Below are 27415 nucleotides of genomic sequence, written 5' to 3' on the forward strand. Positions count from 1 at the left end.
TTTTGGTATGAAGAGTTGTTTCTGTTTAATATCATAAAGTAACATCACTTGAGATACTACAGTTTTATATAACAGTGTAACATCCATAAGTTTCTGCATTTCCAGTTTGAGACAAATACTTGAATTCATAGCTTTTTTGCATTACAGAAAGTGCAAGAGAGGTTCATATACAAGACTAGTTGCATGACTGGCTGAATTAGGTATTAAGTCTGTATTCAAGTTGACTTTCTCCACTCTCCAGCAACTGCTTCGGTATTGAACAATACTATTTCAAGTTTATACTTAGTATTAATAGAAAAACCTCTGACACATCAGCTGCCACCACTGACCAAGAATGTAGCTGTTACAGTGAGTTATAACCAACTGATTATAGATGTTAGTAAAGAGGTTCTTTAGAAAAGGTATGGTTTTCAAGAGATGAGGGACTACCTCACATTAATGGCACAGAGGTGGTATATCTGTTCACAAGGACTCTAGGCATGGAGTGAAGCCATGATTGTCTTTTTTGCTTTCTAACATACTGGAAACATGCCACACTGCACCATGTGACAACTCAAACCGAGCAACATCAGGACATTCACTGATATATATGCAAGAAGCCTGTCTGCTTATTCCATGTGTCTGCCAAGCCATTTTAACAGAAAAGTAGTCCTAGTAGATTTCCCTCCCTGAAAAAAAGCCATATTAGCACCAACAGTTAGTGTCTATGACTATCTCAATGTTCTGTATAAAGTGTTTCAGCTTATGTGACCGTACAGTGTAGACCTCTAGTACTCAGGAGTCCAGCAGTTCTGTTGGACCCCACAGGTATCCCCTTATTAAACATTTATGGCAGAATGATACTTTTACCATTAGTTAAATAGACAAGTATTGGATTTTTTCCCCTAACATACAGTTTAAACCTTCATGACTCAGAGACAAAGACATATGTCCAGTCACCAATTACAAGTGAGTAGTATCCACTTAACTATACAACTGGCTGCTGTTGTGATAACAGGCAAGTAACCTAGTTGGTTAAGTTGTGGAGTGTAACTACTAATTCAATTCCCTTATGTGAAGGCAATACTTCCTCAGGTACATTCAGTTCCCATATTTTAGGACAGTAAGTGCTACAGAAAGAGAAATTGTGGTGACAGTTTTTACAAGACACATGATTCAATACTGCTAAGCCCTTCTGTGAAGGATTACAGAGAACTAAAGTAAAATTAACATCCACCAATTTGAATCTGGGTCTCCAGCATAAGTCCAACTCTCCATTTGCTTTGCCCTGATTTATCGTCTTCACAGCATATTCTTTGAGGGTTTGTGTTTCAATCCACCTGGACTCATTTTAGATTACAGACATCATGGAACAGCAGCAAGATTGGCAAACAGCAAAGTGAAACATGTAGAAAAATCATGTTGAGAAGCGGTCCAGTTATTCCATTTGTCCTTCTTCTGGTTACACCTAGTATGATGAAAAGGACTTAGGGTTAGGATGGCTATAAATTATAGTTTTATTGTTTAAACTAGCTTAGAGTTACCGAGAACAAAGCTGACGCAATAAATAGCAACACTTGCCTTCTGTTAGAAGCCAGACAGTATTTTCAGGGGAAGACTTAGAGTTGTGGCAGAAGAATAGATTTGCTAGTTTGATAGTTCATATTGTCTAATCAGTAGCACAAAATTTTGAGTTACATCAGTTTCTAGTAACAAAAGCTCTCATAACAGCCCTTATTCTGTTTTCACTCCAGTTCACCCAGAGCACAAACCCACAATTATTTAGGGGATTAAATTTCAGAAAGCTGTATGGGGCCCTTTGTGCTAACACTCTCCTAAATAGGTATCTGAAGGAATTTAGTGAGCCCCTCTGAGTTTTGCAGCACATATTTACTGATTGACTTTCCTCAAGGAAAGGAAATCTAGATCTATTGAGGCCTTGAGACTTAAGTCCATAGAAAAATAAAATCTTTATTTCTAAGAAAGTGAAGATGGCTAGTCTTAGCCAGAATGCAACTATCTACAAGTCTAAGTAGAGGTACTCTAGCAGAAGTATTCTTCTAGGGACTGTTTGCCATACTTCAGAGGACCATTAGAGTTAAGCTAGTATAGTGTTTAGCCAGCTCTTTACCAAAGGTTTTCTGAATTAATTTCAGAGAATAAAGTAGGTTGTCTTATTAGTGGGTTACTTACCTGATCTATGCAAATAGGTTGCTAAAAGGATCACCAAAAGGATCAGAAGGTGGTTTCTGAGATGCCTTCTATGGAGAGATCACAGGCTGTTAGTGAATTTCCATGTTTCACCAGGTTTAATCTACATGGCTGTATGATCTAGTTCCTGTTCTGAACACCTTCTGGAAAGAATGCTGCAGAATCCCTGCTAAACACATATTAACTATACTCCTTTAACAAGAAAAATAGGGCTCTGAAGCCGTGTTAGCAGTTATGCTAGTCTGAGGCAAGGTATCTTTCAGAAAAGCCATGTGTGCTTTCTGAACACTCATTTGGAGCTGAGCCAGCATAGTCATGATGAGATCTATTTTAGTTAAGTGCTAGATATCTTAAGTCAGCATTCTGGAATTGGACCAGAGTTTCCAGCAGGGGCTCCAAGTGCTGTGTCACAAATTGAGTGATGTGGTTAAGCCACTTCCTTCAGGAGTTACTGAACATGGAAGGTTCCCATTTGTTCAGGAAGAGAGCTGCGGTCCACACTGCTCAGTCTACTGCACAGAAAGGTAAGTATAACCTAAGTGAAAGACTTCTGCAACTACATAATTTTAGTCTTTTGTAGAAACTCCCAATATTGAAGAACTTCCTGCTAGGTCTTGCAGTTTAGGAAACTGGTTATGGACCCAAGCCAAGTGGCATCATACTTTGTTATCCTTTTTGCAACAAATGCCCTCTGTTACATTAAGTATTAGCCTCAGACATGCAAAAAGTTTTGTTCCATGGCCTCTACAGCCAGAATTAGGCCAGTGGTCAGACACAGGCACCCCTGTGGTTGAGAGGAAAGAAAGGTCATGGATGTTTTTTTTTGTTTTGTTGTTTGGGTTTTTAGGTTTTTTTCACTACTTACAGATGAAGCACTGGAAAGGTCTGTTTTAACTTGACTATCAGGCAGGCCATCAGCTGGCAGCACTCTTTGTCGGGGAACAGGCTTTGGTGGTTCTAAGGAAGAGACACATACTGCTATAATCACTTAACAGCTTTAACAAGTACTCAACTCTGTGTATAGCAACACCAAAGCCCATCTAATTAGATACACAAAAAAATCCCACACGGAAGTTGCTTGGAGTGATCTCACAATTTTCTCGTGCTTGTCCCTCACTACATCTAAACTAGATGTAACACTATACAGACCTAGCTTATCTCATTTCTGGTCAAGCAGTTTAGGCACTAGGTGTCAGTGTTTGGCCACTGATAGTGATCAAGTCTGTAACATTATTGGGGAGACAGTCCTTCAACCCTGTTTCAGTAACTATTAAATCAAATTTTCAGTTATATCAGAAAAGACTAGTGATAAACCATCCCAATCCCTGACCAGCTATCCAAACAGAAGGAAAAGTGTTTTTACCAATCATTTTGGCAATCAGCTTGCTAGCTTCCATTCTATCATGATATGTACTATCTTGAGGAATGCCTACTTTACTAATAAAATAATTGCTAAAAGCTCCAGAAGCACCTGAAAGGTTTTGCTGTTCTCCTCTCCTTGCTGGTACTGCAGGTGGCTTTGTCAGCTGGAAGTCTTTGAACATTTCCTTGACATCCTTCGCTTCTTTATCACCAAGTGGATCCAGAGCAATAAAAGCATCACTCTCCTTCTTCGATAGCTCCTTCTGAGGTGCAGTTCTAGGTGGTGGCTGAGGTGGGCTAGTTGTTGTTGGCTTTGAGGGCAGTACAGATGACGTCTGAGCAGGTAGTGTTGAAGATGGAAACACGCTACTCTGGAAGGGACTTACAGCACTGGATGGCTGTGCCCATGAACTAGATGAAACTTGTGCTGGCAGTGCCCAGAGACCAGAAGGCTGAGGGGCTGCTGAACCAAAAGACACAGGCTGTTTCCAGCTTGGCACTGCTTGAGTACTAAAGGCAAGTGGAGCAGGCATCATAGACCGAGGAAAGACTGACGCAACCTGACTGAAGGCAGGTGTCTCTGAACTCCAGTGTGATGAAGTTATTGGCAAGCCACCTGGAGGGAGATTGTTGTTAGACAGCACTTCAGTAATCTGAAGACCTCAAGCAGGAGTATATATCAATTCAACTGAGAGTACCAAAAAATATTTTTCCTGTATTGTTTGCAAAAAATCTGTTGATTTACACTTTTAAAAAATCAAGTAATTTTGGGGGGAGGGGAGAAGGGGGTTAACAATTTTTATCTAGCTTCATTTTGATCCTAGAAGAACAGAATTGGATATAAAGAGGAGAAACATATTTAGTTCTAGTACAGAAGTGACAGATGCATTTGCCATATAGTTACTTTTGTGCAAATTTAGACTCTGCAGCAGTGTTATGCTAGCCTCCCAAGTTGTGCTTGGCTATCTAGGCCCTTGTGTACTTGAAGCAGCAATCAAGTTAAAGCAAAAAACCCTGTTCCAGTTGAGGATGCAGAGTTTAGGCTTCTCCTGATGAAAACTTCAGAGCAGATAGCACATGGATTGAAGAGCATGGCACTACACATGAAGTAAATGAAAACTAGAACCCTGTTTTAGTGTTAGCAGGTATCTTAGACTGGAGAAAGACCTTCACTTTGTGAACTAACCTAGACCAGCCAATGGAGGTGCTGTGGTGTGACTTGTTTTGAAGAGGCCCAGTGAGCTAGTTGGCACATGTCCTGTTTGTACCACTAAGGTCAAGTCGAGGCTCTCTGTAGTTGGCACAAATAAGTCTGAGCTAAGTAAGTAATTTGATGCAGCCTAGAAAGAGGAAAAAAAAGCTTTGTAAGATGGCATGGCAGAACACATTCTAGCATGATCAAGACTCCCTAGTCCAGAGACACAAGCTTTTATTTCAGGTAGAACAGTGCAGGAAGCTTTGCTATATCATTTAGAGATCAAGTATAAGAGTTTTAAACTTCACCATTTTGTTCAGCCTAGCGAGATACATGACATTAAGTCAGTATAATATATAGTAGTCAAAAGTCAACAGCAGAAGAATAAGACTTAAATTGACTGATTTGTTTGCTATCATATAAGCCTCCCTCTGTCCCCCACCCCTCTAAACATTCCTGCTCAGTCTGCAGTGACCCCTGCAGTTGTGGCAAGGTCAGCAACAAGGTTTTGCATCATTTGAGTGCAAGACAAATTGCAGCTGACCCAGAGCCACCTTGGGTGTCACTGAGATTGCCCTCAGCAGGCAGGTACTGAGAAACTACATAGGTTTCTGTAAGCTAGTACTAGTACCTCGTTGTTATGAGACCACAGGTTGATGGGCATACAGCTATCTTAACAGGTTCTGGCATTATATTATGTATCAATATACATAGCAGCATACTTACCAGACCTTTACAGAAGTATGGCAGCATTAAGGAAGAGAGTATATAATTTAGTGACCATAGTTACTGTGAAGCATTCATGAATGTTAGAATATACCATGGCTGCAGAGAGGTTAAAGCATGGAATGTAGAAGAGAAGGAGATGTGAAGCTATTTAGCCAGTTACACAGTATGAAGAAATAAAAGCTTCCTTCACCCAGATTCCTTAAGTAAAAGCATGCATATCACCATTAATTACTTGAACATTGTTCACCTTGACAGACCTCCTTCCTCTTCCTGGCTTGGTATTCTGTGGTGGTGGGCTAATTGTTATAGACTCACTTGACATGAGCTGGATATTGCTTTCAGAATCCAGCTTTACTCCATTCTGCAGAGATACTCCTTTGGAAGGACCTTCCACAGAGAGGCTTGACGGAGCTTTAAGAAAGCCATTCTGTTCTCTCTCCGGTACCCCATTTGGAGTTCTTGCTGCAGGTGACTTACTCTCAAGTGGCCACTGGCTTGTTAGTGCTTCTTGTTTGCCAGTTCTATGAGAAATCTGGTCAAACTGTTTACCAAAGTAGTCTATATCACCATTTGAAGCACCATTACCCACCGGTGTCAAGGTGCTCAGACTCTCCTTCTTCTGATCAGCAGATTTTAGAGAATCACATGAAGGTGGTGCCAATTGGTCTGGCTGTGCAAAAGGATCATCACTGAAAGGGTCTGGATTAGGTGTGGGAAAGAAGCTGAGATTGGTAGTGAAGGAACTCTCAGGCAAGAAGTGTGGCTGTGGCTTTGGTTGTGCAGGAGAGGTTGTGATGCCATTCAAGAAGAGATCCTCTTTTGTAAAAGTCTGTTTGGTCTCAATTTCAGAATTTAGATCCACTAACAGAATCTCTTTATCTTCCTATTTGTTCAGAAAGAAAAATAAAAGTTTTATGTAGGACTTGCTGCACAGTAGACAAGCTTAAGGAAAACAGCTGCAAAAGGAGAGATCCTAACATCCAACATTCTACACTAATAAGTATTCACTGTGACACTGAAGCTGCACTAATGCTTCATCTTAAAGTCATCAGTGCAAGCACTGCTGGCTGTGGTCAAATCACAGCTACTTAGTTTCAGAAACTCAATGTTAAACCGACCTCTTCTACGATCCCTTAGTTAAATATCAGATGCTTGTTCTACAGCTTAGAGACTGTAGTCATTAAGCACTAATTACACCTAGGCTTTCACTTGAGTCTAGAACCCCTGTTTGAGTTCTAGTCCTCTGTTTTAGCAGGTTGTGAAATCACACTGCCTTAGCATGAGTTCAAGTTGCGGTCTTAGCTTCAGAGCAAGACTGAAGAGCTATTTTCCAGTGGAAGATGTTAATGTGTCATCTCTCCACCAAGCAGGCAATAGAAGGGTACAACCTTTTCACTAGCTGGATTGACAGCACCAATTGTATCATGGCTGATGATAACTTCCAGTTCCAGAGTAAACTGGTAGGATCTTGAGGGGTCATACTGAGCTATGACAAAGTTTATGCACACTTTTGTGGAGTTAGGCCACATCTTGAGCTAGGTCTACTTACCCAGAATGGCCAAGAGACCACTCTGAGGGACTTACATAAGGATTCTTGAGGATTACTTGAGGCCCTGCATAGAGAAACAGGAACACCCTCATGTCCACAAGCCTTGGTCCTCATGGGGGACTTCACCCTGACATTTATTGGAGGGACAACACAGCAGGGCATAAACAATCTACGATGTTTCTGGAGTGCATTAATGGTAACTTCCTTCTCCAAGGGATAGAGGAGCCAATGAGGATAAGTGCTATGCTGGACCTTGTTCTCACCAACAAGGAGGGGCTGGTGGGGAGAGTGAAGCTCAAGAGCAGCCTTGGCTGCAGTGACTGTGAAATGGTGGAGTTCAAGTTCCTTTGGGCAGTGAGGAGGGAGCACAGTGAGCTTGTTACCCTGGACTGCAGGAGAGCAGACTTTGTCCTCTTGAGTGATCTGCTGAGTAATATGGGATAAAACCCTGGAGGAACAAGGGGCCCAAGAAAGCTGGTTAATATTCAAGGAACACCTCCTCCAAGTTCAGGATCTATGTGTCCTGATGAAGAGTAAGAGAACACCAGGAGGCCTGCATGGATGAACAAGGAGCTGCTGGACAAGCTGAAACACAAAGAGGAAGCCTACAGAGGGTGGAAGCAAGGACAGGTAGCCCAGGAGGAATACAGAGAAACTGTCCAAGCAGACAGGGATCAGGTTAGGAAGGGCAAAACCCTGATAGAATTAAATCTGCCCAGGGATGTCAAGGGCAACAAGAAAACCTTCTATAGGTACACTGGTGATAAAAGGAAGACTAGGGAAAATATAGACGATTTCCAGAAGGAAACAGGAAACGGTCATCTGTGATATGGAGAAAGCCAAGGTACTCATTGACTATTTGCCTCAGTCTTCACTAGCAAGTGCTCCAGTGACACAACCCGAGATACAGAAAATAAAGGCAGGGACTAAGAGAATGAAGAACTGTCCACTGTAGGAGAAGATCAGGTTCAATACCATCTAAGGAACCTTAAGGTGCACAAGTCCATGGGACCTGATGAGATGGTGTCTGTGGGTCCTGAGGGAACTGGCAGATGATGTGACTAAGCCACTATCTACCATATTTAAGAAGTCATGACAGTCCAGTGAAGTTCCCACTGGCTGAAAAAGGAGAAGCGTAATCCCCATTTTTGAAAAAGGACAAAAAATGATGACCCAGGGAACTACTGGCCAGTTAGTTTCAGCTCTGTGCCTGGCAAGATCATGGAGCTGATCCTCCTGGAAACTACGCTAGGGCACGTGGAAAATAAGGAGGTGATTGGTGACAGCCAACATGGCTTCACTAAGGGCAAATCATGCCTGGCAAATTTGGTGGCCTTCTATGACAGGGTTACAATATTGGTAGATAAGGGAAGAGCAACTGACATTATCCACCTGGACTTGTACAAAGAATCTGACACTGTTCCACATGATGTCCTTGTGCCTAAATTGGAGAGACTGAATTTCACAGATGGACCACTCTGTGGATAAGGAATTGGCTGGATGGTTGCATTCATAAGAGTTGTGGTCAATGGTTCAATGTCCAAGTGGACACCCCTGACAAATTATGTTCCTCAGTATTGGGACCAGTGATGTTTGACATCTGTGTTGGAGACATGGACAGTAGAATTGAGTGCACCCTCAGCAAGCTTGCTGACAAAAATCAAGCTGTGGTCATGGTCAACATGCTGGAGGGAAGGGATGTGCCATCCAGAAGGATCTGGACAGGCTGGAGAGGTGGGCCCATGAAAACCTCATGAAGTTCAACAAAGCCAAGTGCAAGGTCCTGCACATGGGTCAGGGCAATCCCGAGCACAAATACAGGCTGGGTGATGAGTGGATTGAGAGTAGCCCTGAGGAGAAGGACATGGGGTTCTAAGTTGTATTAGAGCCAGCAATGTGCACTCACAGCCCAGAAAGCCAACTGTATCCTTGGCTGCATCAAGAGAAGTGTGGCCAGCAGGTTGAGGGAGATGATTCTGCCCCTCTACTCCACTCTTGTGAGATCCCACCTGGGGTACTGTGTCTAGTTCAAAGGCCCCCCACATAAGGACATGGACCTTCTTGAGTGGGTCCAGAGGAGAGTCATGAAGATGATCAGGGGGATGGAGCACCTTCCTTACAAGGACAATGTGAGAGAGTTGGAGTTGTTTAATCTGGAGAAGAGAAGACTCCAGGGACACCTTATAGCAGCCTTCCAGTACTTAAAGGGGGCTACAGGAAAGATGGGGAGGGACTCTTTATCAGGGAGTTTAGTGATAGGATGAGGGGTAATGGTTTTAAACTGAAAAGGGGTAGATTTGGATTAGATGTAGGAAGAAATTCTTTACAGTGAGGGTGGTGAGACCTTGGTAGAGGTTGCCCAGAGAAGCTGTGGCTGCCCCCTCCATGGAAGGGTTCAAGGCCAGGTTGGACGGGGCTTTGAGCAACCTGGTCTAGTGGAAGGTGTCCCTGTCCATGACAGAGGGGTGGGAACTAGATGATCTCTTGAGATTCCAACCCAACCCCGTTCTATGACTAACAATACAAGTATATCTTTGTCACAGTCTCAAGTGAACTCTGCTGGATGAGAATGGCACTACTCTAGTTAGATACTATTATATCCCTGAGACACTAGTACAACTGATGATAGCTAAACAGATGTCTCAAGTGAAACCAGAAACCAGGACTAAAAGTGAAAACAGATCTTATTACTAGGACTGTGTTTCCTCTCAAAGCAAAAGCCAAGACAGCTAAGCTGAATTCTACTTACTGTGGGACTGATCATATCAGGAGGTGTAGACATATCCCCAAACAAGTCCATTTGGTCAGCTCCCTTGAAGTGAGAAATATTGAAAGAATTGGTATGTGTTAAGAGTTCTTACACAAGCAAGAATCAAGCATTATGCTATTTACTGTAAATTCATCTATAAATACTGCATTTTGGAGTTGTGAACTCCTTAATGGCATCAACATAAAGTTCTAAAATTTAACCTACCAATTTCACTTTTTCAGCTTGATCAGCAGGTAGTGCTTCACCACCATTCTGTAACAGATGGATAACAGTATCAGCAATAACACAAATACCCAAACTTGCCTTAAGCAAGAGACTTGCAGGTTTCAAAGAGAAAGTGATGAAAGAGGTAAGTATGAGGGAGATCACTACTCAGCATTAATTCTGTAGGACCCTTTTATTTCCATTTCAGTGTAACTGGGCATTGATATTGTCTCCATAATTCTGGCAGCGTAAACAAAGTTAGTTGTGTTGCAGCAGCATACCCAGTCAACTGAGGCTGAGCTGGAGTGACTTACCTCAGTCTTACTTGCTTCTTCATTCTAAAGAAGAAAAGAAGGCTTTTAGTACCTAGATATCATGTAGAATATCCAAAGCATTTCCACCTGGGGAGCTTACCAGCTAGAAGGTAAATAAACTGCTAGTACAATTACCAACAAGCTTCAAGTGATTCTGGATTTAGACAGACCTCAGTGTCAAGTCTTACAAAAGCCCAAAAGCCAAGCCAACACTGAAGTGAGCTTTACTTCTATGCAGACTAATACAGCTTCTGTAATTTTACTCACCTTTTTCTTGTTATTTTCTTCCTTCTTCTTTATATTATATATTAGTTGGAAGAGGTCCTTAAGATCAACAACTAGAGGCTCAGCCTGAAAAAGAATGCAGACTTCAGGCCATGTACTACTTCTCCCTGGACTTTCACTGAAGCAAGCTATGCAGCAAGCCAAACTTTCCTAAATGGTGCAACAGTAAGGTTGTGATAACAGGAAAAGCAAGTTTCAAGGACTGTCTAGTCTCTATACAAGAAAGCTTATGCAGAATCTAAGGGTAATGGGGCACAAACAGCTTAGGACTGTTAACTCCACAGGAAAAGCAGATGTATTTAATAAAAAACATTCATTCTTGTAGCACAGGATTTCATAAGTGCATAGCAAGTCCTAATCATTTTTCCTCAAAAGTGCAAAGCTTATCCAAGCTCTCTAGTAGTCTCATGAGGGAAAAAACATTTTACATTTGCCCCTTTTATACCAACTCTAACAATGAACCTAGAGAAAGCTTCTATAGTTAAAACTCCATTTATTTTAAACACGTTGCAAATAGTAATTCAGCAAGGCAAGCAAAAGGTAAGATTATCATCACCTCAAATGTATAGAGGAGCTGTAGGTGGTATCTGTATCAGGATGAAAATCTAGTGTGAAGTAGAAAGGCACTGCATTCCCTGCACACCCATAAACAAGAGTATGTTTTGATTGGTTGCTGAGATGGTGGCAGGTCCAGCTATACCTAATTGGAACTTTTGCTTGAGGCATACAGCAGCTGTGTCAGTGTCTAGAGTAGTACAAGTCCCCCTGTTCCAGCCACTACCTTTCTCAAGCAGGGAATCTGCTGATCAGATCTCACTGTTTATATCTGAGCAGCATACTCTATGAAGGGTTTTAGTCATGCAGCTGCAGCAGAAGCCATTTCAAGAGTTATCACCTTCAAAAAACAATACAGCTGCAGCTGTCTACAGCTGCAGAAGTCCTTACTTCTCAGCTAGGCAAGATTGTGCTAAAACCAACAAGCAGCAAGTAAAGAGCTGTCTACAGCTTGGATAAGCTTATAGGCTGGCAAGCAGCACCCTATGGTGAAAACCTCTGGGAGAACAGACTCCCCTCCAGAGCACACACAGAAGGCTTTTGTACTAATCTACAATTCCAGTGAAGCCAATACAACACAGGACTCTGATAAATTAACAAAAGAGGCTTAGGAGAGGGTGTTACAGCTGTTACTAAAGTAGTAATATGCTCCAGCAAGAAGCCCCTCAGTCCCATCTGTTGTGGGCCTGAAGCTTCCAGCAGGTTCTCCAGGAGGGCAGGCAGGAATGTGTGTAAATTACTAGCTTTGGAGTCTTGGCTCATGAACCCATTATAGTGACTATTATAAAGACATTATCATGACAAGCTAATAAACTATTTAGAAGGCTTCATAATAGTGGTAATTCCAGGTAGCTTGTTTCCAATATTTCTTATGTACAGATTCTCTTCAGAGGCATAAACCCTGCATACAGGATTTCTGCAGGGGGGGAAACCTATCACAGAAGGATCAAAATCTCTCCCAGAAGTAACTCCAGGAGCATCAGACCTGCCATTCGCTAGCCCCCAAAACACTACTGCAATTGTGTAGGTCTGTTTTGAGAGCTGCACAAGACAAAGCATTATGAGAACTGGACTACAGGAGTGCTAACATAATTCCTGTTAATTCTGAGTGAAGCTCTGGCTATTTTACTCAGGAATTAGCATTCTCACTAGCAGGCCACTGTACAGGAAAGCTCAGGATAATAGCTCTGTTCATCTCCATGACTTCCATGGTGCACAGACATGTTAAGCAAGGTTGATCATAGTAAGCAAGGCTACTGGAGTGTTTTTATTCTGGACTACAGAGAAACTGAACAAGGTAAGAGCCACTGGTGATACAGTCAATTCCTACTGCCCTCTAGAAGAGTCTATCCATGTGTGCTGGTATTCCCCTATACACCACAGGGCTACCAGCGAAACACTACACCCTTGTCACATGTTGTTTACACAATAGCATTACTCATAGGAAGTGGGAAAGGGTGTCTGATCCATACCTGTTGTGCTGTTTTTATAGCAAAAAACTGGTGCTGGCCTTCTCCTCCACATATATAGCCAAAGGCACGACTGTCTGTTACATCTCGAGCAATAAAGGAGATTTTGGTTACTGGATGCTCATATTCTATGACCTAGAATTGGGGGGAAAAAAAAAAAAAAATCTATTGGCTTAAATTGCTGGAGGCATAATAGCTGCTATTTTCTGTAGTTAGGATGATTGAGACTGTTAGAAGGCTTCCATTAAAGATTCAGTTTTATCTGCCTTTGACTAACCACAATAGGATGTAGCTATCTTTCTGGCAGAAGGCTTTCAGCATTACAACCCACTTCACAAGCCAATTTTTATATGTAGAAGGGGAGCACAATGCTGTTAAAAAATGTAGTTCAGATTCGTCTAACTGCCTCACTTAATCTCTTAATATGATTCTTAAAGTAAGTCATATCTTACCCCAGTTTTCTCATCTATTATCTTGATACCAGAGAGGGAGATGTTCACCCAGATCTTCTGTTTGTGTTGCCCCTGGGAACGGGCTGCCACTGCAATTCCCTAAAGAGTATCAAAGTATTGATGAGACTTATGTTAGATTGAGCTTTAAATTTTTTCTTTACATTCCTCCTGAGCCTATGGCTGTGACTGTACCAATGCTCGTCTAGTCATTCCTATGCAACTGAACAGTTAGAGCAGCATCCCTCTTGCAATATATCCCTGGCTAGGTTTGAAGTGACACCTCAGAACTAGACTGTGTTTACTCTGTAAATGTTTTAGAGCTTTAAAACTTATCTTAGTTCACAAAACTGTTACAGTAGCAGCATCTTTACCAGCTTTCCTGGCCTGATTGAAGCTATATGGGTGTTCTGCACTCCAGAAGTAATAATCTTTATTGCTGAAGGATCTCATTTACTTACTCTTTGGCTTATCTGCATCTCTTGGTGTTACTATTGTCACAAGATGCCAACTTATGCTTTGATGTCATTGTTAAACTGCAAAGAGCCCCCTTGTCCCCATCCAAAGCCAAAACTCAGTACTTGTGATCACATTCATGCTCTTCGCATGCATACTGCATGCCTGCAAGAGACCCAAAGGAGCATTTCCAAGCTATTAGAGAAATATTGTACTTTGAACAAGGGGTTACAGCTTTAGAAGTAATATCTATCTAGGATGGTGCTGTTACTATGTTACCATCAAGCTGTATTTGAAATTGTGCCAAAGTGACCATTTGATCTGCCTTCTGAAGGCTACCCAGAGTTGGTTCTTACATGCCAGCTCAAGGCCTTACCTTCAGCTTCATCATTGAATCCTGACTCATTTTGTCTCCTCTTGCCTCCGGGACATCATCAATGCCAATCAGTTTAGCTTTGTATCTTACACCATCACCTTTAAATCTGGCCAAGAGAGATTCATCTGTCTTCTCTGGCCCTGGAGACAGAGAAAAGTTTTGGTTGGGTATTTTGTTGTTTATTTGCTATTTTGTTTTGTTTGTTTTGGTTTTGTTTTCTTTTTTAAAAACAGAATCTATGTTGTGACTTCAAGATATTTTTAAAAAAATTACCATATAAATACATATTAAAACTGTCTCTTCAGTATAGCTGACTAACAACCCCTAGCCCTTCCAGTACTGTGTGCAATGCAAGAGTTGATCCTTTAATATCACAGTGCTCTCAGAATCTGGCCCCAGTGCTTAATATTTGGGGACCTCAGAACAATTCTTTGCTACATAAAAGACTAAATATTTACAGGCAACGGCCAAGTAGATGTAAGTACTAAGCAAAACACCAAAAAGAAATTGTGCTCCCCATGGCCATACAGGATGTTCGATAAGCCTTTCAGATGTTAGTCCCTAGTTCTGGTGCAGTCAGATCTCTTCTTGGTGTGCAAGAATCTCCTGGTTCCTGTACTAGAACTTTCTATCAGTACCATCATTTCTACAAGTAGTCCTGGTACTCCTCTCCATGCAATCACTTGGAATTTTATCTAATTTATTACTTCTGCTGTTCACACTACTTCTCAGAACTGCTTGCTTTTCTTCTCTGCATGTTCAGCATACTGAGTGTGCGCCTTCGTATGTATTTCTGTAAGAATTATATTTACATGACCTAATCTAACAGAAAATCTATTATCTGATCTACAATAATTCTAATGTTTTCTAGCTTCTCTGGACTAGAATCTGTATTTGTGTCCAGAACATTCATCCCTCTAGCGGGAGGAGAAGCAGCAAGTTCAGGTTCCTGGATGGTCCTGGGTCTGATCACCTCCTCAGGAAGCTTTTAATTCTCTGGGCTTCTGGTGATTTGTCAGGCTCAGTAAATGATTCATTTAACAAGTAGAACTGCACTTTAGAACTCAAGGATAGAAAAAACCTTTCAAGCTAAACCTAACCAGAAGGTAAGCTTTTATTTTACTAGCTTATTTATTCATTTTTCCAGTCAGCTTGAAGCCTCAGTTACTTTAATCATGCTGTGAAAATGATCTTAGTTTTAGGCAAGTGCAAAAGATTAAGGACGCTGAACTAGAAGAGGTGTTCAAGAAGTAAACATTTCTTACCTTTCTTTTTTTCCTTCTTTGAATGTTGTGCTTTTGGTGGAGCCTGCTGTTCAGGCTGACTGTTGACAGTAGTAGCTTCAGCTTCAGTAGACATGGTGAGATGGTGGTCAGCTATGATTGCTGTAGTTTTTAAAAATACAAGTAACAGTCAGTAGGTAGACATATTTTACCTTGAAGAAGAAATATTCTTATTAGACCTGTTAGTCCTGCTGAGCACTGAAGCCCACTAATGTCTGAAAGTTTTAACAGAGATCATATAGGAAGTTTGACTCACTGTCTATTCACCTCAGGTCACAGAGAACATGAAGTTATGGCTACTACGTGATGAACTCTCACCTCAGTAATACCTAATCAGTAGATCACACTGACCTACCTTCACAGGCTGTACTTGCATCATCCTGTTTTAATCTGTCAACCTTTAGCTTTTTACCCTTTAAAGCTATTTAGAGAAACTCAGATATTTTGCTTTGTTCTCCTCCAGTCCTGCCAGCTGCATCTCTGTAGTAGGATAGGAGAGAATGCAAGAAACATTTGCTAGGATCTGTTCCAAACACCCATGAAGATGATGCCAGAACAGCCAAACGCAGCCACCAGATCTTATTCATCTTTCTATAACCAGTGGAAGTCTGAGGTTATACCACCCAACAGCTAAAAGCAAATACATTCCTTAGGTCGCAGACAGACTGTTCCAGGAAAAAAAAACAAACAATCAAAAAACAAACAAACAAACACAAACAACAACAACAACACAACACAACACAAAAAACCCAAAAACACACACAACAAAACCAAAACTCCACACGCTTCTCTTGGTAACAATCAAGCAACCTTAGTGGTTTGGGTTTTTTTTTAAAAAAAACAAACACCACCACCACCACCACAAAAACCATGCAAGTTAATAGAAGTTATGGGACTGGTATGACTTATGTCATGAGACCCTTCTGCCTCTAAAATACAAGATACAGTAAAAAAATAATCTGTAGTCCCTGTTTTTTATTCCTACATACCTGAAGCATTGATTCATACTTACCAAACAGGGAATCATATTGTCTTTATGAAATTTTGTATACTCAGCCAGAAAGAACTGGACATTCATATCTGCTATAGAAACTGTTCTATGAATCTTCTGTCTGGGGTATTGCAGTGGCTTCAATTAGCCCCTTGAATTTTAGGGTGGCAAATGAAACCAAGAGATTGTTTAGATGATTAAGCACCTGGGCTACCCTCTACTAGTAATTTTTCCCATATCCAGGCAATCAGCTATAAACCAAGCTGCCCCTTTTGTCCAGCACATTGTGTGAGACATCTATGTACCCAGCTACAAGTGCTGAAGCATTGCATATCCTCTAGCATTAGAAGCTTGTAATTCCCAATAGCCTATTTCTCATTTTCCTTAGTTACAGATAATGCTTTTTGTGTTACCTGGAAGTTACTTTCAGGATTTTGCTCTCACTCCTGCCTTTTCCCTCAATTCATTACCAAACCAATAACTACAGACTGACTCATCCAACTTGCCACTAAGAGTAATGGATATCAATGCCTAACTGGTTCTTATCCACAAATTCCTAGGCCTTTAAAAGGGAATTCCACCCTGAAGGCCCCCATTTCAATTTAGTCAGGAAGGAGGCATTTAGGGAAGTAGCTGTTAATATAAGCAAACTTAGATCTAGCTGCTTACCAGATGGTTTGTGAATCCCATTTAGCATTGCTCAAGTAAATCAGAGATAAAAGTGCTCATATGGGAAAGATCTCTGGCAGCTATACCTGTTCTCTGCAAGCTGAGAAATTACCTGGCTACAGCTAGGGAACATTTGATGCAAGACAGCAAAGATGTTGACGTGAAAATTTCAAGTAGCTCCAAGTAGAAATAGATGTTAGAGGAAAAGCAGATATAGCAAACCATGGTTATTTCCTAAACATCACAAAAGAGTGGCTTGTGTGCTCAGTCTGACAAAGTAGCAAGTGGGAAACTAATACAGCCAACAGGGATTTTGCAAGCTACTTGCACCAGTGCTGAAAAGGAGTGTGACTATCAGAAACCACAAATCAATCCAGTAAAGTGAAGCCAACTAAATTCTACTCTAAAACTGGACTAGCTTGCCTATTCGTATAGTTTTGGGCCAAGGAAGTCTTAGACTTTAGTGTAATGAGCCTCTCCCTGGATTTATCAAGTCCTGCAAAAATAAAGAGAAAGGAAAGACAGAGTTAAGGTTGAATCATTAGTTAACCACTAAGCCCCATCTGGAAAGTTACTGTTTAGTGAACAGAAGGAAAAGACAGACCTGGAGAACAGAGCTAAGACATGCTCTGTAGGAGCCGAGTCATAACTTTAGGAATTTTCTGCCCTGCTCTATGTTGCAAAGAATAAATAACAGTCTCGAGACACTGAGTCTTGCCTGTCAGTAATACTGCTTCTCCAATTTGATTTGTAGAGCTACAAACACCTCTGCTGTTATACAACCACTTACTCTGTTATATAGAATAAGTATCTCACTCTGAAGTAAAGAGTCAATAACAAGTAAAAAAACCTAGGGAGGAAAAAATATGCACAAGCAAAGCTTCACTTTGGTAACTGTAAAGTGGTAGAAAACCAGATGGACAGTTGCCATGTTTAAACCCTAGCTGTGATCCCACTGTTGCCATCTCCCCCCATTCTATGGAAGCCAGACAGCACAAAGCCCCAGGGTGGGGAAAGATGAGCCAGGATACAGCCAAGACTGGCTGAACCCTGGCAAACACTCCCTATCTTACTGTGGAGAAGTTCATTCTCAGTGTTAACAATACAACTTGAGAAGGTTAGTGAGGGCTTTCTGACCAGCTTGTAGGACATACTCTCCTATCTGAGGTCTGGCACAGTGCATCTCACCTAGTGAGAGTTCACACTACATGATGTTTATTGATCACACCTTTAGAGAACTCGAGGTTTTTGAGAATCCTATCTCTAGAGCAAGGGAATTAGGACAGCTAAGAATGAAAGGATAGACAAATGCTGCCTTAATACATGTTCATACTTTAAATAACTACTTCCTGACATCTTAAATAAGCCACAAGACTATTACAAAATTGCCTCAGGCTTTACCTTGACGTTTCTCTGGGGTGGGGAGCAACACTGTGTAGCTAAAGCTAGCAGTAATTTAGTCTACTTTCAATACAAGAGTCTCAAACAATTATGTTTGTATTCTGTGATTTAGACCCAAGTTAAACCCATGCAAGGTCTTTGTCACACTCAAGTTTGGCTTATCATAATGGAAAGTGCTTGTGTGCCTTGCATGCATGTAACTAAAATGAAGCTAAAAACTTTTCTTTGTAGTTCTTGCTCTTACTCTGAAGGCTTCCTTTCACAGTACACAGTCCCTTAGTACTTCCTTACTTAGACTGCAGGAGTAGGGTAACAAGAGACTGGAATTATTCTATTACACTTGAATTCTGAGTTAATCTGAAAAAAAACAGCCAGAAGTATGGCAGAGTTAGAGATGCATGTGCTTTTATGCAAGGACAGGCATGCCTTCAGTTATACTGACTTAGTGAAGAACAAGATCATTCCCACAGCAGCTATGTCAGCAGACTGTTATGTGATGCCTTTTGAATCTTCTCCATGTAGATATGTCCACTGGTATCACCACAGCTTAATTACTCACTATACAATTGTATGATCCATTTTAACCACTGTGATAAATGCACCATTTCAAGAGTCTTAGACTGCAGATTTATGGATGTTGCTACTCTGCAAGAAGTGCCCCAAGCTCTTGCCTGTATCATAGATACACACCATATTTTACCCACCCACTTTTCAATTCTTCAAAATTTTTCAAAAGGGCTTGCTAAGAGACCACTAATAGTATCTTTCTCCTTTCTTATAGGAACTATGCTGTGAAGAGCAAGTACTGATCACCTTAAGGAAAGGCCATTTCAGGCCCTCAACACACAGGCCTTGAAAGATGAGTCATTACCTACTCTCAAGTCAGGCAACTCTTCATTCAGCATTGTACTATTTTCACACATCTACCCTGGGAAAGTCAGTCTTAAGACTTGGGGAATACTGTGCTCTTGGTGTCTTCTCTGAACTCCCTACAAGGACAGCTGTAGGTAGGACAGCTGTACGTAGTCATGCTTGAAATACCCGTTTCTTAGCAAGACTTGAAGCACATGCCACACAATTTTGTTGAGCAACATTTAGGTTCCCTTAAGAGATGCTTTCCAAGTTATCCCCTATTTGAGCAAGGAGTGGCAACATGGTCGCTCCCTTAATGATTATAATATTTTTGCCCTGTGCACAAGCGATTGAGAATCTGCACTATGCCTTGTAGTCTGTCAAAGAATTTAAAGCCTGGACAATAATCCTCACCCAACAGAAAGGCTTTTCCCCCTGGTAGAGAAAGATAATTCCCTTAATATTGATGAAAGCTTGTCTGAGAAGAGGTACACTGAAAATGTCAGAGGCAAGGCAGATAAACTAAACATCTGCTCAGCAGTCTAATACCTTGTTCTAATACCAGTCTAATACCTTTTCACAGCCTATGCTCCTTATTTGTCCCTTTATACTACATGATTCAGCTTAAAGAGTTATTTTATGTGAATATTAACTTCAAATTAGCATCTGAGAGACCAGGAGAGGACAAGGGAAGCATTTACTGCCAAGTGCAATACAGCCTGTTAGGGATGAAGTAGTAACCAGAAGCGCAGCAATAGTTCAAGTGCTAAACATGCTTCCAAGGCAGGTTGTTGCCTCCCCCACACCTTGAAGAGTTAGTCAAGTTATTCTGTTTAGAAGGTTGTATTAAGACCTGCACAATGTATTCTTAGAAATCCCTAGCCATCAAGTTCTTGACAAGAGCGTTATTTTCAGAAGGCTGGTAAACAAGTTATCCACTTGAGTAAATTCAAGACTTCAGTGTTGCAGGCTAAGGAAATAGATTAGAGGCTAAACAGCAATACACACAATGGCTAGCAGGAGTCAAAGTTGTAAAGCCAGATTCAATTACTAATAATTGACTATCTTGACTAGCAACATCCTACCCACATTATAATAGTGCATTTGTGTGAACCTCTGTATGACTAACTTACATTTGCATCTAACAAATCCCTATGCACATAACTGACTGTCACATTTTCTGCCTAGTTTCTGCGGCAATGGTAGTCCCCAGGTAGCCTTGAGAAGCACTAGGCATGCATTAATAAATCAGAAGCATGAATGTGCTATTCAGACTTTTGCCTTTTAAACAGGGTCATTCATGCTGAGAAGTCAAATAACATATCATCTTAAATGTTTTGTTTCATTACTAATACACCCATAGACACAGTCAAATGCTAGAGCTAAGAGTTCAAGTTGAATAAACATTCTGTAATATGACACAAGATTACTATGATTCTGATGGAAAATTCCAGCTGCTTGTGCTGCCATAAGCACTACCATTAGTTTCCTCTATGAAAACAATCAAATCAGTCTGTTAGGAACTAGCATAGCCAGTGACTAATATACATGAAAGATACCAGCCTTAGCTACAGGCAGATTACACCTGATATGTATTGTTCACACTTAGAAATAACAAGTACCCACTTAAAGACAAGTGGAAGACAGTTCATAAACATCTTGGGAACTGTTCCCCTCCAGTTGGAATGCAAGAGGATTATCACTTGCCAGAAAGATGACTTCATAAATGCTCTTACACTGCTAAGTCTAGCCCAAGGTCCTGTGGTTAGTCTTGTAAGAGACAACTGAAAAGAATTTTGACCTGCCTTGCCTGGCAATTGAAGCTATCTGCCATTCCAACAACCAGTAAAGTCTAGATTAGTGATGCCCCACCACTCAGTTTCTCTTGCAGTTCCTTGATAGCAGGGAAACCAAGACCAGTGTTCTCAGTCTAAGTTCAAAAGAACCTGTTTAACTGTCCTGTTTAGGCAGTAGGTAGTTAGAAACATGATCTGTGGTTAAGAGATCATTTGCATGGTATCATGGCTTCATTTAAGCCTGCCAGAATACTTCTAGATTAACAGGATTTTACTTTAGGAAACTTCATGCAATTTGTTTTAAGCCCCATTTGATGTTCTGTCCTCTCACCTAAGAGATGGATCAATACTGTGTTGATATATTAAGGCAACCTTGTGCCAAGGGCTTCCCCTGCCAACAGGAATACCCTTTTGGAATAAGCTACAGCTGTACTAATATCTTGCAGGATACAGCACATAGTGCAGCTGTCTAACACACACAACCAGTAATGAGAATCACAAAAGGGTGACATTCACCTACTGAGAGAGATAGAAGTCGGTAACGAACACATCAGGGCATACCTCCTTCATGCTGCTCCCTCCCCCCAGTACCAACAGCAAAGTAGATAAAGATCTCAGTACTCTAATTAGTCATATGAGCTACAGATGTTGGTATGTGCCACTGCTGGTGCAGGATCATGCCTGTGAAACTACCCAGACACCTTACCAGGAGTCAATTTGCCAAATGCTATTTCATCAGTTGGTCAGAATAGTCTGTTCCCATCATATCAGTGCCTCAGGGTCCTCTAAGCTGTGTGGCTTTTAGCAAGAACAGATAAATTCAAAGTTCCTGAAAGTGCCTTCAGCACACTTGAATCACTGGAATGACAGCCAAGTGAACATCACTAAGTTAGCAGCCAGAACTGAACAGGTTGTTCAGTTCAAGTGGTGCAATTGGACCATACTTTTTGCCATTGTACTGTGATTTTGAGCACACATCTTCTGATGAGATAATTAGTTACTTCTCAACCCAGCTACCACAATAGCTCTATTTTGAATTTTTCTTCCACTTGCCATGGGAATAAATACAGCTACTGCAGGAGTATTAGAACAGAGGGCTCATGAAAAGTCATGACCAGTTTAAACAAGCTGTACCTAGCTAATTGATAACATTCCAAGCTGTTAGTATTACCCTCTACTTAAAGGAAGAAAGTTAAATGCTTTTCATGAACTAGTGCTATCTTGTTCCCTGAAGACTTAAACTGAAGGAAACTAGCACTGTCATAGTCTGTTTGATAGTTATTCTTCAGCCAGGAACATCAGTGTCCAGAGGTAGTATCCAGACACCTAGCTAATCCATCTCAAATTATGATTTGTTCCAGGAATAACACAGCATCTTGCAACAAGTCTTGGTAGCAGCCTTTCCAGTCTCTGTTCAGCATTTAGCATTCCAACCTTTTAGTTAACTTCTTAGATTAATAAACACCTTCACTCCATACCAGCAATATTGGCATCTGAACTCCAGATTCTTCTTCTAGAAAGCAATTGATAGACATCTCTGTATGCTCTTTCTTGATAGAAAGCTATTCAGTTGGTAACACAGGCTTAATATACTTAGATTATCCACAAGAGGTTTCTTTACATCAGTCTTCCAGAGAAAACTGCATGCTAAGGGACCACTCCTCTATACCACTCTCTCCAGTTTCCAGTGCTGAAGCCTCATAAATCAGCAACTCCTGAGCCAAAGTTCAGTTGTCTGTTCTAGCTGTTGCTCAGGAAAGCATCACCTGCCTACTCACAGGCTGTGTGCACCATTTGATCTTCTGTCAATCCTGCTTGTTGAGTCTCACTGGGTATACCAAACAACCTGGAAGCAAAGCAGTTCTTAATCAAGGCAGCTAGTGTTTATTCAGATGAAAACTAGTTTTAACTAAACAACAGCTCAAATACTTAATTTCTAACTGTACTCTTAACTGCTTCCTGCCTAGAAGGGCTGATTCTGATCTTCTTCCTAGTTAGTGTAGCAAAAAACTCTTGCCAATAACCATGCTTTTCACTCCCTTCCTCAGAGCAGGAACTTGATGCATACTGAATCTGTTATCATAGGTTATTTCAGCTGCATGCTGTTAACTGTCCAGTGCTGGCAAAGTTATCCCCCTTTACAGTCTGGGTATGTGCAAGCTGTACTGAGAGAAATTACATATGTTCTGTATAGTCTATGCTGAACTGTAGGTGCTTTCTACCTGTTCACAAATGTATCTGTACAAGCAACAGGATTTTGCTGTATTATTCTTGCATTCACCCAACCTAAAACCATGCAGTCATGGCTAATGTCAGGTACTAGTTTGCTTACCCAGCCTGATGATCCCATAAACAGCCAAAAGCCTATTCTTAAACATAATTTCAGCAGTATTTGAAGAACCCTCCACCTAGACCCCACTGTTGTTAGAGACCTTTGTTGAAGTGTAGGAGTCACTCCATACTGTCTCCTGTAACAGACGCAAGTCCTGTTCATGATGTGTTATGAGAAGACTGATGAAAATTCTGTTTATACCTTATAAGGGCAGGATCTTCTACAGCAATTTCAGTCCCCAGTTACATATTATGAAACATACTGCTTAATACAAGTGTTACTCTTACCTTCAAGATTAGTCATTACCAATGGTACTAGCTCTTGTGTACACAGCATGAAAGACAATGAATAACTAAATAAGATGCAAGTCTAAAAAGGTGTAAAGATCTATACCAGAGGTAAAAAAGGATTAACCAGGATTTTCAGAGCTCCACTGCATCTCCTTCAGTAGCTGTTCTACTAAACAGCTATTCATCAAGTTTCACAGATTACTATTCTGCAGTAAATTTCCCTATTGGTAATTGTCATTACATATATTTGTGATATACATTAGAGGAAGTTTACATTATTGTTCCTAAATCCAGACTTTAAGGTAATGTTGCCCAGGCTCTGTAATTTTTCATCTTCATGATGATCTCAATATCATGTTATGGGGATGGCCCCCATCCATCAGAAACACACAAGGACAAGCATCAGCCTTCCATCCTGCTCTAGGTTTTACCAGGCTAGCAGCTGTTTGCAGCTAGATCTGCTATTCAAGCTGCTAAAAAACTAGTTCTTGCTTATATAGTCACCTTCGTGCCCTTCCTTAAAGCACAAATAAACCTGTTCTGACAGCACAGATGTCTAAAGTAGAAACATAGTTGTAATATTAACACTACATCCTTAGTGTTCCCAACTTGTCTTGTCCCTTCCTAGGAAGAAAGTCTCATCCATAGGTGTTTTAGCCATAGGGCAGGTGTATGAGAAGTCTCATAGCAGACTTGCTCTTCCACAACACATCAGTATTAGGAGTTGAGTACACTTTGCTGGAGGAGCTAGTTCTTAGTTGACATTGTCATGAAGCCTCCTGACTGTCAAGATAAAGGTCTATTATCCTGTCTATCAGACCTCATCAAGTATTTCACCTCTTAACTTATTGCTTAAGGATGCAACAGGAACTGACAGAACATCAGGAAATTCATCTCCAAGGCCAATAGTCTGTCCTTAATTGGCCCTGTAATGGCTGAGCTTTGAGATTTAAGGTGACATGCACAAACTATGAAGCTTTATGAGAAGCTTAAAAAAAATCCCACAGACAGTTTGGGATTAAATCACAGCATTTCATCTGAGACTTCATCCTCAAGCACATGCAAGGCACATCTGTCCAGAAGAGGGGAAGCTGGAATGGTCTGTGCCCCTATCAGTCAAGGCTGACAAGAATTATATGGTAGAAGACAATTTGTTCAGAACTCAGATTGTATAAACAATCTAATCCTGTTGAAACTGGTACCTCTTGTTTATTTCTTAGGCCTGCCACTATGCTTCATCCAGCTTCTTTATAACCCAAGACCCTTGAACCCAGATACAGCCTCAAAACCAGGTTTCTAAAGTCAGTTTGTTTTGTCAGTTTTACTACTTAGTCACCTTATTCTGCTTGATCCTTCTGACACAACTAAGTTGTATTTCTGTAGAGACCATGCTTAGGTAGAGGAATAGTGGCTTATGTTTCATTGTGTTTCACAGCAGCAGCTCATCAAGACCTCTTAGCATTCCCCCTCCCCAGAAGGTAGAGTCTCAACTCCACTAACAATCCCTTAGTCTGCATGTAAAATCTAGATTTTTCGCCAAAGTCCTTACAGATTATAAATTACCTTCATGCTATCCCTTAATATCTTTTTACAGAATCTAGCCAGCAAGCAGGATTTGCACCATCAATACTGTGTCCAGAACAAGCTGGCTTTCTCTGGATGTGGAATTTATTGCTTCATTGTCCAAGAAAATTTATGCTTCTGTAGTGCTCACATACTGCTAGCCTTGCTGAATAAAGTCCACAAACATTCCCAAGAACTGGGTTAACCCAGCATGTCACACAAATGTTCTAGCAGTGTAAAGTTCACCACGAGAAAAGAACATCCATAGAGAAAAATCTGTAGGTTTGGCAACAATACTCCATGACTACAGCATTTTATGCACTTTCATTTATTTTATATCTCAAACTATGGTCTTTACCCTAAACATCCCGTCCAGTCACCAGTCCTTGACACTAAGTACATTTATTTACTTTCCCATGAGACAAAAATTTAAGAGCTCTTTTTGCCACTCTTTGCATATATTATATTAACCTGTTTAGAGTGCTTCTTTCATATCTGCTTGTGAAGTACACCCTTAAGTAAGAAGTATATCCATAGCAGCTACTGGTCTGCAGAGTCCAATAATAGGGTTATACAGGCACTTTGACAAGTAATACTAAACAAAATAGTGGATTGTGTACTGCAGTTATATAGAGATATATAAAAACACAGCAGAAGGCACATTAGAATGGGTAACCATCCCTACCTTCACAAAAGGAAACTCCAGATTTTTAGCATTTGGCCCATCCTTCCCACTGATAGCACTGAGCATAACCTCTGTTGCTCAGCCAATAGCTTTCTTTGAAGAGCATAAGAGAAGTATCATAAGTCATGGGACTATTAGAGTAGTGCTTATCATTCTCTCCCAGTCTTCTAGTAACAGTAACAAGCACACAAGACCTTAGATTTCCCTCATCAGAACCATCTCTTCATTTAAGACTTGGAGCACCTGGCATTCACTCCACTTTACCCTGAGCCTTCCTGTACTCCATGTTCACCTGACATTCATTTACCCCTTATATCCTCCTTAACATTTCTACCACTTGATTCTCCTCCTCCAAATGCAAATTCTTATGAGTTACTATTAATAAAAAATTCTGCTTTAGACTTGACCACATCCTCAGACCATTCAGAGAATTTTGGAAACCTAATTATGTCCTAGAACCATTATGTTGGATGCAACTGCAGTGATTCTTTAAACAGACATGGTGGATTACTCTCTGACAATACCCTTCTAAGATGAAGAGAATCAATTTTCTTTGGATTCTAATTCACCTGCCTGACCCATCTCCTGGAAGGTCCTCAAGGAAGCTCATCTGAAGATCTGCTAACATTATAACTGCTTAAGAGGTCATTATCAGCCACAAGGACATCTTTTCAATTTACCAGTGCCTGGTAAATCTTCACAGCCAGATAGAATATACAGCTTCATAATTACTTTTCTAATCAAATTTGCATCTCTATTTTGCCTATCTGCACAGGTGTTCTCATCCTTAAGCATATCTATGGGCATTCCTTAGCCTAAAATGAGGAACTCCGGGCCTACATGCTTGTCCATTTTAGGCAGCCTTGTTTATGGAAGTCACAGAAGACTTCTGAGGCAAAAATGCAGCCTTTAAAGCTAAGTACCTTCCTTAGGAGAAGATTAAAACAATTCCTTCCCCTTCCAAATTAAAAACAATCAAATTAATCCTACTGTACCAGTGGATTTTCACGCTTCCCTAGTACGTGCTCAAGTAACCAGCCTCAGCTTATTTGAGGGGTAAAAAAGCTCTGCTACAGAGAAGATAGGATGCATTGGCAACACCTGCCTTTATCTTTCTGCTCAGAACATAGATATTATTCCAGCATAAGTATCATCATATGATGGTCATTAGACTGTTAAGTCTCACCAGCTGAGAAGTCAGTTTCTCTAACAAGGTAGAAGACTCACTCCCGTTAATCCTGGACATCTTTAACTATGTCCATTCACCAGACCCGAGCAGCATCCATCCTGAGATTGGCCAGCAGAGGGGTGCCCAGCAAGGATGCTCCATCCAAAACCAAAGCAAAACCCCACCCCTGCTTCGCAACATCCTAACCCTTTCCTCCCCTCTGATACTAGAGATATTTTTTTATATCAGTTATTTAGGTGAAATTTCGGGTTTGTACACTTTTTTCTTAATTCCCTCCACAAACAAAAATGAAAATGCGTATTTATTTTGCTTTACGCTCAAGCTTCCTCCTGGTGCCGGCCGTGCCACACTCCGGAGCAGGCGTTTTCCAGGGACACGCTCCCCGCAGCCCTGATCGGGCAGCACCTAGCCCCCCCAGCCGCCCCCGTGGCGCGCCCCAGACCCCTCTGCGGGGACGGGGC

General features: G+C 41.1%; 1 protein-coding gene across 2 annotated transcripts; it reads right to left on the minus strand.

Moving 5' to 3' along the window:
* Positions 1 to 25689, minus strand: DAB2 (DAB2, clathrin adaptor protein). Of its 2 annotated transcripts, XM_026865801.1 has the most exons (15): positions 25552 to 25689; positions 15169 to 15288; positions 13904 to 14043; positions 13075 to 13173; positions 12626 to 12757; positions 10581 to 10664; positions 10314 to 10337; positions 10000 to 10047; positions 9775 to 9837; positions 5724 to 6359; positions 4739 to 4892; positions 3662 to 4168; positions 3056 to 3147; positions 2173 to 2240; positions 1 to 1447 (listed from the first exon to the last, which is right to left on the minus strand). In XM_026865801.1, exons 2-14 carry the CDS (start codon positions 15260 to 15262, stop codon positions 2178 to 2180), a joined length of 2136 nt encoding a protein of 711 aa, XP_026721602.1. In that variant the 5' UTR covers positions 15263 to 15288; positions 25552 to 25689; the 3' UTR covers positions 1 to 1447; positions 2173 to 2177. The 2 variants fall into 2 exon arrangements, with proteins under 2 accessions (XP_026721602.1, XP_026721603.1); XM_026865802.1 differs by lacking the exon at positions 10314 to 10337.
* Between the last annotated feature and the right edge of the window lie 1726 nt (positions 25690 to 27415).

The sequence above is a fragment of the Athene cunicularia genome (assembly GCF_003259725.1).
Source record: "Athene cunicularia isolate RWA chromosome Z unlocalized genomic scaffold, athCun1 chrZ_part1, whole genome shotgun sequence".
Taxonomy (NCBI): Eukaryota; Metazoa; Chordata; class Aves; order Strigiformes; family Strigidae; genus Athene; species Athene cunicularia.

Coding starts and splice junctions, on each gene's coding strand:
- DAB2 (XM_026865801.1), bottom strand. CDS start 15,262: ATGTCTACTGAAGCTGAAGCTACTACTGTCAACAGTCAGCCTGAACAG. Junction 12,758..13,074: donor TAATAGATGAGAAAACTGGG/GTAAGATATGAC, acceptor CCCCAATTCTAG/GTCATAGAATATGAGCATCC. Junction 3,148..3,661: donor AGAACAGCAAAACCTTTCAG/GTGCTTCTGGAG, acceptor TCTCTTCCTTAG/AACCACCAAAGCCTGTTCCC.